The 15,240-nt window shown below is 45.4% G+C and overlaps 1 protein-coding gene across 1 annotated transcript in view; it reads right to left on the reverse strand.

Annotated features, from left to right (window-relative positions):
- The window catches only part of LOC311120240 (transient receptor potential cation channel subfamily A member 1-like), a gene marked incomplete at both ends in the record, with an annotated part of 81,016 nt that overhangs the window by 26,339 nt on the left and 39,437 nt on the right, over positions 1-15,240 (reverse strand). Inside the window, 4 exons of the mRNA XM_084194858.1 lie at positions 1,881-2,047; positions 2,395-2,509; positions 2,838-3,002; positions 8,578-8,747. Of these exons, the coding sequence (XP_084050984.1) occupies positions 1,881-2,047; positions 2,395-2,509; positions 2,838-3,002; positions 8,578-8,747 (617 nt within the window). The remainder of the gene's footprint in view (positions 1-1,880; positions 2,048-2,394; positions 2,510-2,837; positions 3,003-8,577; positions 8,748-15,240) is intronic.

Genomic DNA, 15,240 nt, shown 5'->3' on the forward strand with positions numbered 1-15,240 from the left:
GATGAGCTAAACCACTTCTATGCTCGCTTCGAGGCAAGCAACACTGAAGCATGCATGAGAGCACCAGCTGTTCCAGATGACTATGTGATCACGCTCTCCGTAGCCGATGTGAGCACGACTTTTAAGCAGGTCAACATTCACAAGGCCGCAGGGACAGATGGATTACCACGACGTGTACTCCGAGCATGTGCTGACCAACTGGCAAGTGTCTTCACCAACATTTTCAATATGTCCCTGACTGAGTCTGTAATACCAACATGTTTCAAGCAGACCACCATAGTCCCCGTGCCCAAGGACAATAAGGTAACCTGCCTAAATGACTACCGACCCGTAGCACTGATAGCCATGAAGTGCTTTGAAAGGCTGGTCATGGCTCACATCAACACCGTTATCCCAGAAACCCTAGACCCACTCCAATTTGCATACCGCCCCAACAGATCCACAGATGATGCAATCTCTATTGCACTCCACACTGCCCTTTCCCACCTGGACAAGAGGAACACCTACGTGAGAATGCTATTCATTGACTACAGCTCAGCGTTCAACACCATAGTGCCCTCAAAGCTCATCACTAAGCTAAGGATCCTGGGTCTAAATACCTCCCTCTGCAACTGGATCCTGGACTTCCTGACGGGCCGCCCCCAGGTGGTAAGGGTAGGTAACAACACATCTGCCACGCTGATCCTCAACACGGGGGCCCCTCAGGGGTGCGTGCTCAGTCCCCTCCTGTACTCCCTGTTCACCCATGACTGCATGGCCAGGCACGACTCCAAGACCATCATTAAGTTTGCCGACGACAAAACAGTGGTAGGCCTGATCACCGACAACCATGAGACAGCCTATAGGGAGGAGGTCAGAGACCTGGCCGTGTGGTGCCAGGATAACAACCTTTCCCTCAACGTGACCAAGACAAAGGAGATGATTGTGGACTACAGGAAAAAAAAGAGGACTGAGCACGCCCCCATTCTCATCGACGGGGCTGTAGTGGAACAGGTTGAGAGCTTCAAGTTCCTTGGTGTCCACATCACCAACTAACTATCATGGTCCAAACACACCAAGACAGTCGTGAAGAGGGCACGACAAAGCATATTCCCCCTCAGGAGACTGAAATGATTTGGCATGGGTCCTCAGATCCTCAAAAAGTTCTATAGCTGCACCATCGCGAGCATCCTGACTGGTTGCATCACCGCCTGGCATGGCAACTGCTCGGCCTCCGACCGCAAGGCACTACAGAGGGTAGTGCGTACGGCCCAGTACATCGCTGGGGCAAAGCTTCCGGCCATCCAGGACCTCTATACCAGGCGGTGTCAGAGGATGGCCCTCAAAATTGTCAAAGACTCCAGCCACCCTAGTCATAGACTGTTCTCTCTGCTACCGCATGGCAAGTGGTACCGGAGCGCCAAGTCTAGGTCCATAAGGCTTCTCAACAGCTTCTACCCCCAAGCCATAAGACTCATGAATAGCTAATCATGGCTACCCAGACTATTTGCACCCCCACCCCATTTTTTTTTTTACGCTGCTGCTACTCTGTTAATTATTTATGCATAGTCACTTTAACTCTACCCACATGTACATATTACCTCAACTATCTCAACTAGCCGGTGCCCCCGCACATTGACTCTGCACCGGTACCCCCCTGCATATAGCCTCCCTACTGTTATTTTATTTTACTTCTGCTCTTTTTTTCTCAACACTTTTTTGTTGTTGTTGTTGTTTCATTTTACTTTTTTATTAAGAACTAAATGCATTGTTGGTTAAGTGCTGTAAGTAAGCATTTCACGGTAAGGTCTACACCTGTTGTATTCGGCGCATGTGGCAAATACAATTTGATTTGATTTGATTTGAATTTCGCAACCCTCAGCCCACATGACTGATCAAACCTGTCACTGTCGATGATGGCGTTGACCACATCCTTCCTCCCATGTTGCAGTGCTTCGTGGAAGAAGGAGGCGTGGTTCTTGTTGAGGCTGATCTCCGCCCCTCTCCGCAGCAGCAGTCTTACTGCAGCTACATGGCCCTCCCTGGCTGCCACGTGCAGGGCAGAGCTCTGATCACAACAACAACACACATCATCACCTAATCAACACATCACGTGCAGCACAGAGCTCTGATCACAACAACAACAACACATTGTCACCTAATCAACACATCTCCAGGAATGTTTAATGATTCATTCATTCATTGAGAAGCCTCTGAAGAATAAAAGCATTTAAAAATAATTAATCTTGCTTCCAAAGGGGGTGCTTATTGCTGTTAGAATGTCTAGGTCGGCTACATATCATAGCATGGCAGCTAAAAACGGAATTGTCCTGAACTTAGCGAAAGACAGAATGAAACATAAAGGTTGTCTGTCTGAAACGTAAAGGTTGTCTGAAACATAAAGGTTGTCCGAACCCCATCCTCATCCAGCATGTCCAGTAGTTTGATGTTGGCGGCCAGGACGATCTTCACGGTCCGAGTGTACCCCTCCGCCGCCGCATGGTGTAGACAGGTCCACCCTTTGTAATCACTAAGGAAGAGAGAGTAGAGACACAGACAGCACCCGTGACAATAACACACCATCACATCCTCCATGTAGGGTTTCAAAATTCAGCTAACTTTCCCAGAAATCCCAGTTGAAGAATCCCAGATGACCTATTGATACCCTCCTGATTCTAGGAATCCGTGATTTCAGGATAACCAGGGACATTTACAGAAATGTTGGTGACCCTACTCCTACGCTAATATTTACAGATTGACTTTAAATACTGTTGCAAACCTTTAAAAGACAAGAATCAGTGCCACTGTCTTTCTCACTGTGAACAGTATGCCCAGTCATGTACAGATGTTGTTAGTACCAGTGGAAGAGAGCTCCTTTACGAAGCAGCAGCTCCACCACCTTGGTGTGTCCCCCTCCAGAGGCCAGGTGTAGCGGGGTCAAGCCTCTCTCGTCCCCCTCGTTCAGCAGGCGGGAGTCTGTGATGGTCTCCAGCAGACGCTGGCAGGTGTTAATACGACCATACCTGATGAGAGGAGAGGAGGGTTAGGGGTATACTTAGGGGCATACGTGGTGTTAATACGACCATACCTGATGAGAAGAGATTGAGACGCAGCCCATGCAACAAAAAAAAAACATATCTCCAGCTTAAACAGACAGATTTTTATGGGAATGTTTACAATATGCTAATTAGATTTGGGCAGGGGCACGGACATCGACTCTAGGGGGTTCTTTCATTTCACACCATCAGGAGCTCATGGTAATCAGCTAACATTGGCTAATGTTCCCTCATTTCACACCATCAGGAGCTCATGGTAATCAGCTAACATTGGCTAATGTTCCCTCATTTCACACCATCAGGAGCATTCCATTACATGTTCATTCATCAGTAACTGGATCACCATTGTGGTGAGCACTCCATTGTGTATAGATGACTAATCGATTGTTTAATGATCAAGGCATGCTCGTTAGCGTTCACCTAGCTGTAATGAATCAGCGATAAAGGAGGCGTCCCCAATGGCACCCTATTTTCTACATAGTGGTCAAAGTAGTGCACTACAAAGGGAATAGGGTACCATTTGGGATGCCACCAAGCTCTATGGGTGCAACTCAACAGTCTTAAGTGGCCTCCTCCCTCAATACCCTTCACCTGTGCTGATGGGAAAAGCCAGATCAAAGCGATGTGTTGGAAGCCTGTAGTGCACTACAAAGGGAATAGGGTACTTGCTGTCTTGTGTATTTTCTTTTAGATACATGAAGACGATGTCGTATATGAAGATTATGACGTTGTTAATGTTTTTAAGTGGAACCGAGAGGACGTTTATTTTAGTGTCAGAGGGAATGGTTTTAATGTGACACCCCGGATAGGACAGAGAAGTCTGTGTGTTGTAGACAGGTGATTGGACAGCAGAGGGAGCAACCCATATTTTTGCATTGTTTATAAGTATATGCTGGACGAAGAAGAGGTTAGAGCAGACATTACAATTCGAGGACACTGCTCTCCGGGTGTCATGACATCCGTCACTTATGCTGGAATCTTGTGATATTAATAAACTTATGATCAAAGGTTCAGTATGAGCGGACTCCTTTGTTTATCGGCAATAATTGCCAGCATTTACTCGATACTACAACGATTTAGCCACCAAAGAGAATCCCACGATGGTTCTGGATACTGTAACAAATACCTGATCGACTCCGTGCACAGACATTTGTTTGGAAAACGAAAATGGCTATTGAAGGCAGGTTTGACGGAAACCAGAGGCCTCATTTATAACCAGTGGGTAGATTTCACAGTAGATATCTGCGTGTGCCATTTCTGGAAAGAATACATACAGCAACAAAAAAAAGTGAAATGTATAAACTTGGCGCACCCGCATGTTTCCCTCTATAAATCCAACCTGTAGTAAAACTGTGTGTGGTTGGTGGCACCTTAATTGGGGAGGACAGGCTCATGTTAATGACTGGAACGGAATTAGTGGAATGGTTTCAAATACATCAAACACATGGTTTCCATGGTTTCCAGGTATTTGATGCCATTCCATGTACGCCGTTCCAGCCGTTATAATGAGCTGTCCTACCCTCAGCAGCTTCCACTGGTGTGAAGGACCATTAAAACTCAGCCCTGAATACGACCTCCATTCACCGTTCATTCACTGTACCATTTTGTGTTTGTAGAATGCGTGTGTCTGGAAAAGGACTGTCAGTTTCTGAAGGAGAACACGATGGTATACTGTCGTGGGCCTGTCAGCAGAAAGAACATTTGAATTCAACAATGTTTTTGCATCAGCTTTTCCCCCAAACTAGATATGATGGACTGCCCACCAGGGACAGACTGGGACACTAATTAATGCACTCGCCACCAACTATCTATATGTCTGCCTGCCTGTCTGCCTGCCTGCCTGCCTGCCTGCCTGTCTGTCTGCTTGTCTGTCTGCCTGTCTGTCTGCCTGCCTGCCTGCCTGCCTGTCTATATGTCTGCCTGCCTGCCTGCCTGCCTGCCTGCCTGCCTGTCTGTCTGTCTGCTTGTCTGTCTGCCTGTCTGTCTGTCTGTCTGCCTGCCTGCCTGCCTGCCTGCCTGCCTGCCTGTCTGTCTGCTTGTCTGTCTGCCTGTCTGCCTGCCTGCCTGCCTGCCTGCCTGCCTGCCTGCCTGCCTGTCTGTCTGCTTGTCTGTCTGCCTGTCTGTCTGCCTGCTTGTCTGCCTGCCTGTCTGCTTGTCTCCTTAAACCTTATACTTTATGAATACCAAGAGTTAGGCTATAGTGCCTGCCATACAGTGCCTTCAGAAAGTATTCACACCCCTTGACTTTTTCCACATTTTCTTGTGTTACAGCCTGAATTTAAAATTGATTACATTTAGATGTTGTGTCACTGATCTACACACAATGTCAAAGTGGAATTATGTTTTTGGAAATGTTTAAAAAGTAATACAAATGAAAAGCAGAAATGTCTTGAGTGAATACGTATTCAACCCCTTTGTTATAGCACACTTAAATCAATTCAGGAGTAAAAATCTGCTTAATTTAACAAGTCACATACTATAAGTTGCATGGACTCACTCTGTGTGCAATAATAGTGTTTAACATGATTTTTAACTGACTATCCCATCTCTGTACCCCACAAATACAATTATCTGTAAGGTCCCTCAGTCGAGCAGTGTCTCGCCCGGGCCTATAGAACTCTAGCTAGTTTGGTCAGGGTGTGAATATTATTTGTGTATTTCTAGGTTTGGCCGGGTGTGATTCCCAATCAGAGGTGGCTGTCGCTCGTTGTCTCTGATTGGGGATCATCCTTAGGCAGCCTGTGTTCCTGACTGGGTTGTGGGATCTTGTTTGTGCTCGGTGAGTTTGGGCTTGTTAGTGTACACAGCCTTCCGACGTCACGTTTCGTTGCCTTTTGTTGTTTTTTTGTGTGTTTATTCAGTTTAATAAACATGTATGCATTTCACGCTGCGCCTTGGTCTGACCCGTTCTTCAACGACCGTGACAAGCAGTGAATTTCAAGCACAGATTCAACCACAAAGAGCAGGAAGGTTTTCCAATGGTTCGCAAAGAAGATTGGTAGATGGGTAAAATAAAAAAAGGCAGACATTGAATAGCCATTTGAGCATGCCGCAGTTATGAATTACACTTTGGATGGTGTATCAATACACCTAGTCACTACAAAGATACAGGCGTCCTTCCTAACTCAGTTGCCGGAAAGGAAGGAAACCACTCAGGGATTTCACCATGAGGCCAACGGTGACTTTAAAACAGTTACAGGATTGAATGGATGTGATGGGAAAAAACTAAGGATGGATCAACAACATTGTAGTTACGCCACAATAGTAACCTTATTGACAGTGAAAAGAAGGAAGCCTGTACAGAATAAAAAATATTCCAAAACATGCATCCTGTTTGCAATAAGGCACTAAAGTAACATTGCAAAAAAAAAAAGGCAAATGAATTCACTTTTTGTCCTGAATATGAAACGTTATGTTTGGGGCAAATCCAACACATCACTGAGTACAACTCTTCATATTTTCAAGCATGGTGGCTGCATCATGTTATGGGTATGCTTGTCATCGGGAAGGAGTAGGGATAGAGCTAAGCACTGGCAAAATCGTAGAGGAAAACTTGGTTGAGTCTGCTTCCCAACAGGCACTGGGAGACAAATTCACCTTTGAGCAGGACAATTATAAAAATAAAAAAAAGGCAAAATGTACACTGGAGTTGCTCACCAAGAAGACATTTAACTTAAAAAGCTTGAAAAAGTATGGCAAGACTTGAAAATGGCTGTCTAGCAATTGTTAAAATAATATTCGGCAAATATTGTACAATTCAGGTGTGGAAAGCTCTTAGAGACTCATCCAGAAAGACTCACAGCTGTAATCTCTGCCAAAAGTGATTCTAAAATGTATTGACTCAGGGGGTTGAATACTTATCTAATCAATATATATATATATATATATATATATATATATATATATATTAGTGTTTTATTTTCCATAATAAAAAAATAAAAATGTTCTTCCACTTTTACATTTTGTGTAGATCGTTGACAAAAATGAATCCATTTTAATTCCACTTTGAAACACAACACAATGTGGAGAAGAAAAACGTCAATGGGTGTGAATGTACTGTGTATGTGTGTTCCCCTGTATCAACCGTAAGTGTCATTCACAGGGCTCCAGACTTACATGTTCCCTTGGTGTCACGGGCGCACTAACTAGTAAGGCTCATACACATAGCACCAAATGTGGATCTGACGTTTGTTTGCCAATCATTCAGTGAGTTTTAGGGACATCCCGCTGTAGACTGCCTACATTTTTTCACACTTTCACTGGATTCTACATGTAAAATCGGTTCCGCACTTGGTTCGCAAATTACGTTGGTTTGCAAATTAAGTTAAGAGGTGTTAAGTACTCTCGGGCCGGCAAAGGCTACTGGTGTGTCTGACCCTTACAGTTGGTGGCACCAGCCCATGATTTGGTCAGACCGAAATCATGAAATAATAATCTCATAAAGTCATTCATAGCGCTTTATTAAGAAGTGTAACAAATAGACTACTGAGGTATTCAATAAATAAGTTGTTTAGTCTAACATATTCAAGATATTTTGACTTAATCCAGAGATTGTCATGAATTTCGAGATCCCAATTAGACTATGGTTGTTATATTTTACTGTCAAGATAGGACTCCAGAATTAATTACATCTTTATGTGCACTAACTAATATCATAGGTTAATTACTTTAGTTTTCCAAGGGAAGTGGAAAGTGAAAACTCAAACCATGAACTAGGTCGCTAACTAAATATAATACCCATGTTTGTAGGCGTAACCGGTGTGAATTGGCTAGCTAGTTAGCGGGGGGGCATTTCAATCGTGACGTCACTCGCTCTTAGACCTTGATGTAGTTGTTTCCCCGTGCTCTGCAAGGTCGGCGGCTTTTGACGATGCATCGAGGGTGACTGTGGTTGATGTGTGCAGAGGGTCCCAGTTCAAGCCCAGGAGAGATGATAGAGGCAGTACTTTTACATAGGCACCCTATCCATTTGTTTCACTATCCACGATCTTGGCTGTCTAACTCATGACGGAGTCGGAGCAGGTCTCGTTTGACTTTGAATGTGAGTTTGCGTGACATCAGCTCAGCCTATCAGAAAACCGCGGCCTGGACAATGTTGATAGGGTGGCCTGCCGTTGGCCACTGATCAGCCAAAGGCTCAGTATAGATTAGAATAACAGAGAAATTGCAACAACAAAAACACACTCTTTACAAAGACAATCTACACACAGCGGTAGAATAGGTACTTCAAAGTGAAAGATCAACTGTCTTGATGTTGACCAGTTAAATATAAACTATAAACTGGGATCACATACAGCCTAATAGAGATACTCATTATAATTTGTTGTCTACTTGGGGAATATGAACCGGACAGAAAATATGATAACCGGTATAACCAGCATCACGAAAATAACTCACCTTTTAGCCAGGTAATTTTCTATGGCAACGAATCCTTCAGAACTAACCTGAGGGGTATCCTACAAATCAGGTTTGAGGAGTTAGCTAGGTAACTTTGGTCAACTCTGAGTTCAACGCATCCACCACTAGGCCTAACACCACTCACTGGGCAGCGAAGTGCAGCGCTGACTTCTTGTCCTTGGACTTGTGCTCCAGAGAGACCTGTAGAACCAGGATGTTGTTGACGGATTGGTGGATGCCCAGTCTGCAGGCGTAGTGGAGCGGAGTGCAGCCCTCGTTGTCCTCAGTACTCAACAGATTCTTCACACTGCTGTGCTGTAGGGGGGGGGGGGGGGGGGGGGGGGGGGGCAGGACACACACACACGTAAGTAAACAGATATAGTACGCACACACCGGGCACACACACACACACACACACACACACACACATACACACACACACAAACACACACAAACACACACTCTTCAACCCTGACTTCCCAAGAGCAGACAGACAGACAGACACTCTGTCCCTCCAAGAGCAGACAGACAGACAGACACTCTGTCCCTCCAAGAGCTGACAGACAGACACTCTGTCCCTCCAAGAGCTGACAGACAGACACTCTGTTCCTCCAAGAGAAGACAGACAGACAGACACTCTGTCCCTCCAAGAGCTGACAGACAGACAGACACTCTGTCCCTCCAAGAGCAGACAGACAGACAGACACTCTGTCCCTCCAAGAGAAGACAGACAGACAGACAGACACTCTGTCCCTCCAAGAGCTGACAGACAGACAGACAGACACTCTGTCCCTCCAAGAGAAGACAGACAAACAGACACTCTGTCCCTCCAAGAGAAGACAGACAGACAGACAGACACTCTGTCCCTCCAAGAGCTGACAGACAGACAGACACTCTCTCCCTCCAAGAGAAGACAGACAGACAGACACTCTGTCCCTCCCGAAGGGTCTACTAAAGTCTGTTAAGTCTGATTCATTCTGTACTGTAGCTAAAGGAGGCAACAGCAGAAGGCTGACGCTTTTGGCAAACCTCTAAATGTATCCACTCACTGACTGTAAGTCGCTGTGGATGAGAGCGTCTGTTAAATGACTAAAATGTAAATGTAATAAACTATCATTGGTCACAGAGAGATGGTAATGAAATTAATGAGCCGGCGTGTAGGAACAGACTCGGGACAAATGGTTCATGGAGATAGAGAGAACATTTAATTATCTTTAAAAATAGGCAGTGTATATTTAGCTGACAGAAAATGATTGACAGCAGAAGGCGTTATGCTAACCCAATGTTATTTTTTTCTGAGTTTCCCTTACCCTAAACTTAACATCACTGAAACTATACCTAACCATAACCTCACTGAAACTATACCTAACCATAACCTCTCTGAAACTATACCTAACCATAACCTCACTGAAACTATACCTAACCTTAACCTCACTAAAACTATACCTAACCTTAACCTCACTAAAACTATACCTAAACTTAACCCAACCCAAGTTCCTGAACCCAAACGTATCAGCATGGTGAAGTTATTAATTACACTTCGGATGGTGTATCAATACACCCAGTCACTACAAAGATACAGGCATCCTTCCTAACTCAGTTGCCAGAAAGAAGAGAAACCGCTCAGGGATTTCACCATGAAGCCAATGATGACTTTAAAACAGTTAAACAGAGTTTAATGAGGATAGATTAACAACATTGTAGTTACTCCACAATACTAATCTAAATGACAGAGTGAAAAGAAGGAAGCCTGTACAGAATAAAAATATTCCAAAACATGCATCCTGTTTGCAACAACATTTACATTTTACATTTTAGTCATTTAGCAGACGCTCTTATCCAGAGCGACTTACAGTTAGTGAGTGCATACATTTTTCATACCGGTATGTGCGGTGCGCAAATTTGGAGGAGATGGCGTTAATAAAAACTGTAGCCTACATTTTGCCTAGTGGCGCGCACTGTTGATTTGTGGCCGCATGAAAAAAAAAAAGTGACCATTTGCACAATCTAAAAATCTCATAAGAAATGCAGTAGTTGTCTTACAGTAACGTTACACTACGCTATTATATTCGATTCTGTTATGTACAATACTATCATAATGTGATGTTGCAGACATTGATTCAGCTTTGATCTAACTTTATTGAACAAGCACCGTTCACCATTCAGAGTAGCTTGTTCTCTACGAGTAGAGCAGAGACTGTGAGTAAGCAGAGAATCCCGCACATGCTCAGAAGCGTCGGGACCTTTAGCCCCTGGGATAAGGGGTCCAGAAAAGTCGTACCACTTTTTTTTAAACTAATGATTGTGTCCATGCTATCATCTAAACCTTCTAAGAGATTTTAGAGTGTCAATAAAAAGTCAAAACAAGGCACCAGTGGTGTGTATTCATGGATGCCAAGGGAGCCAGGCTTCCCCAAAAACATTCCCCAAGAAAAAAAGAAAAAACTAACAAAATAATGTATCTTTCGTCTCTCTGTGTTTCATAATGTTCCTTCAGTTTGCAAGAGGCTGAATGTATCTCACAGGAGAAAGCATCTGAGCGAGTGAAACAGCGCCCCCTCTGTCTCTCTATGTGTAGGCCATCTATCTGATGCTGTCTGGTCAAAAAGAGTATGACATTGTTGCCGCCCTAGCATTGGATGCAAGGGAAGCCATGGAGCATTTGGCCTCCCTTGATAATTAAACAAATATATAATAGCCAATCAGCGTTGAGCTAAACTGAGTGAGCTCACCTGTGAATGGTCCTGGCCCACCAAAAAAAAAAAGTGTCACGAGAAGCCATGTTGGATTGTTGATTCTGATCCAACCATAAATTCATACATTGTGCGCCTGGCCTGAGAGGATGGAAGCTCAACATGTAGCTAGATGTAGTAGGCTAATGTTAATTAGCTGGCTAATTGCTGGCCTGGCTCAGCATTGCCCATGAAAGGAAGCTAGGCTAGCCAGCTAGCATTTTAGCCAGGTAGCCTAGGACAACCAAAGCTAAAAGCGTGTACTGTATGACAGAGTCATAGGTAACATGAAAGAGGAGGATGGTATTGGCATTTCTCTACAAGTAGGGGGAGTCAACATGTATTTTCTACTTGCACCCACACCCACTCACACACACACACACACACACACACACACACACACACACACACACACACACACACACACACACACACACACACACACACACACACACACACAATCAGTAGGCTACCAAGGATAGCCACATAATATTTAGCTGACATTGATTGTCTAAATCGTTCTTGGTATCTTTTAGTTGTCCCTGTATTAGACTAAGCATAGCTGATTAGATGATGTTGAAATGTTGAAGTTGAAATGGTGCTGGAATAGTGGAGGAAGCTCCTGTTTTCTTTGCGACTTGCGTTGAACTCTCTGTGGTTTTAAATCAGTAGTTGTTTAGTAGTCCTAAAATGTCGGAAACATTAATTTGCTTGACCCCTGCTGTAGGTCGTGTAACTGTTTGTTACATGGAATATGTTTTGTGGACTTCACCGGACAGATGTTGCTCTCCAGTTTTGTGAGGAAACAGGTGTGGCTTTAGACCTACAGTGCATTCGGAAAGTATTCAGACCCCTTGACTTTTTCCACATTTTGTTACGTTACAGAATCATTCTAAAATGGATTCAAATGTTTTTTTCTTTCTTATCAATCTACACATAATACCCCATAATGACAAACCAAAAACAGGTTTGTAGAATAAGTAAAAAATATATATACAATTAAAAAACTGAAATATTATATTTACATAAGTATACAGACCTTTTACTCAGGTCTTTGTTGAAGCACCTTTGGCAGCGATTACAGCCTCGAGTCTTCTTGGGTATGACGCTACAAGTTTGGCACACCTGTATTTGGGGAGTTTCTCCCATTCTTTTCTGCAGAGCCTCTCATGTTCTATCAGGTTGGATGGGGAGCGTCGATTCACAGCTATTTTCGGGTCTCTCCAGAGATGTTAGATCGGCTTCAAGTCCGGGCTCTGGCTGGGCTACTCAAGGACATTCAAAGACTTGTCCCGAAGCCACTCCTGCGTTGTCTTGGCTGTGTGCTTAGGGTCGTTGTCCTGTTGGAAGGTGAACCTTCACCCCAGTCTGAGGTCCTGAGCACTCTGGAGAAGATTTTCATCAACGATCTCTTTGTACTTTGCTCCGTTCATCGTTCCCTCGATCCTGACTAGTCTCCCAGTCCCTGCCGCTGAAAAACATTTGTCTGGCCACCCTACCATAAATGCCTGATTGGTGGAGTGCTGCAAAGATGGTTGTCCTTCTGGAAGGTTCTCCCATCTCCACAGAGGAACTCTGATGCTCTGTCAGAGTGACCATTGGGTTCTTGGTCACCACCCTGACCAAGGCCTTTCTTCCCCGATTGCTCAGTTTGGCCTGGCGGCCAGCTCTAGGAGGAGTCTTGATGGTTCCAAACTTCTTCCATTTAAGCATGATGGAGCCCACTGAGTTTTCTGGGGACTTTCAATGCTGCAGACATTTTTTGGTACCCTTCCCCAGGTCTGTGCCTCGACACAATCCTGTCTCAGAGCTTTACGGACAATTCCTTCGACCTCATGGCTTAGTTTATTCTCTGACATGCACTGTCAACTGTGGGACTTTATATAGACAGGTGTGTGCCTTTCCAAATCATGTCCAATCAATTGAATTTACCACAGGTGGACTCCAATCAAGTTGTAGAAACATCTCAAGGATTACATTTGCTAACATTTCTAAAAACCTTTGTTTTTGCTATGTCATTATGGGGTATTGTGTGTTGATTGATGAATAACATTTTTTATTTAATCAATTTTAGAATAAGTGTCACGACTTCCTCTGAAGCTGCCACCCCTCCTTGTTCGGGCAGGCTTCGGCGTTCATCATCACTGGCCTTCTAGCCACTGCCGCTCCTCACCTCATCATTCCATTTGTATTGTCTTGTTTATTATACACACCTGGTTCACATCCCCTCATCAGTACCTGTATAAGTGTTCCCTCTGCCCCCTTATTTTTGTGTGTTATTGTTAATTGTGGAGGATAGTGAGCTCCGTGTATTTTGTATCTCCGGGATATTTCCCTGTGTGCCTTATATTTTCCAGTGTGCCTCTTTTGCGCACTGGACTGTTTTGACGCATTACTGCGTAACTCTGTATTGGTGGAATAAAGCCTGTTATTCTGTGATTTACCCTCCTGTGCCTGACTCCTTCGACATCACCTCATCAAAGAATCACACACCTGACATGGAGTCAGCAGAAGAGGAGCACATGCCTGGAATCGTGGCACGGGTCCGGAGCATTCGACGATGATAGCCAGCTTGGGAGAAGTGATGGATCGGGTTCTCCATGTTGTCCAACGCCTGGAGAGGAGAGGACCCGATCTTTCGGGACCAGTGAGCGACCGGATCCAGCCATCCACACCCCAGCACCCAGAGGGATTCATATATCCCGACCACGGGATTTCGACAGGACAGCTGCCCTCTGCCAGGGATTCCTCCTACAAGTGGAGTTATACTTATCAAAGCCCGGCTCCATCGGAGCAGAAAAAGGTGTCCGTCCTTGTCTCCTGCCTCTCGGGGAAAGCCCTGGAGTGGGCCAACTCAGTCTGGAGTGAAGGAGGAGCAGCGTTGGACAAGTACGGGGAGTTCGCTCGCCTCTTTTGGGCCGTCTTTGATCACCCGCCCGAAGGTAAAGAGGCGGGCGATCGACTAGACCACCTGAGGCAAGGGACGAGGACCGGGCAGGACTTCACCATGGAGTTTCGGACTCTAGCGGCTGGGTCCGGGTGGAACGAGCGGGCCCTCATCGACCTCTTCCGGCGCCACCTACGAGAGGACGTCCCTCTAGCCTGCCGGGACACCACGTTGTCCTTAATCAACTGGTGGACATGGCCACTCGGTTGGACAACCTGCTGGCTTCTAGAGGACATCCTGGAAGGGGCCTTCCCCCCATGAGATGATGGAGCTGGGTGGAGCAGCGATACGGGAGAGAGGAGGACAACAGCGCCAGTGTCACTCTTGTGGCACGAGAGGACATTCTCCTGCAAGCTGTCGTCTGCGTTCTTTGGGGTCTTGAGGCGGCAGGCAGGGCACTCTCGCATCACCCCAGGTATCAAACACTCACACTCGTTCAGAGCCCTCTGCTGCGCACTTTCACCCTACACATCCACTTTCCTGATTACACGGTAGTTCCCCGGTGTAAGGAGCTGGTAGATTCAGGCACAGCTGGGAACTTTATGGATAGGGCATTTGCACATAATCTAGGCATTTCATTGGTTCCCCTATCCATTCCAATCCCCATCAGAGCACTTGACATTCGACCATTAGGGTCCGGATTCGTTAGGGAATTTACAGCACCAGTCACTATGGTTACGCACAAGAACCACAGAGAGCAAGTCACCTTTTTTTATTATTGAGTTTCCTGATTTACCTGTTGTGTTAGGTCTTCCCTGGTTAGCACTACACAAGGTGGGGTTGTGTAGTGCTAACCAGGGAAGACCTAACACAACAGGTAAATCAGGAAGGTTCTCACGGGGTGGAAGGTGGTCGCGAGAGTGTCAGGGTAGATGTCTAGGTGTTTCCGTTGGTGCAACCACGGTGGAAAGTCCAGAAACTACCTCCACCGTGCGCATTCCCCCTGAATACCTCAATTTGGTGCATGTGTTTTCCAAAACGCAGGCGACCAAATTACCACCTCATCAGGAGGGGGATTGCGCGATAAACCTCCGGGTAGACGCTGTACCTCCCAGGAGTCATGTGTATCCCCTGTCACAGGCTGAAATGGAGGCGATGGAGACATACGTCTCCGAGTCCCTGCGCCAGG

The sequence above is a fragment of the Coregonus lavaretus genome (genome assembly GCF_964263955.1).
Source record: "Coregonus lavaretus genome assembly, contig: HAP1_SCAFFOLD_667, whole genome shotgun sequence".
NCBI lineage: Eukaryota > Metazoa > Chordata > Actinopteri > Salmoniformes > Salmonidae > Coregonus > Coregonus lavaretus.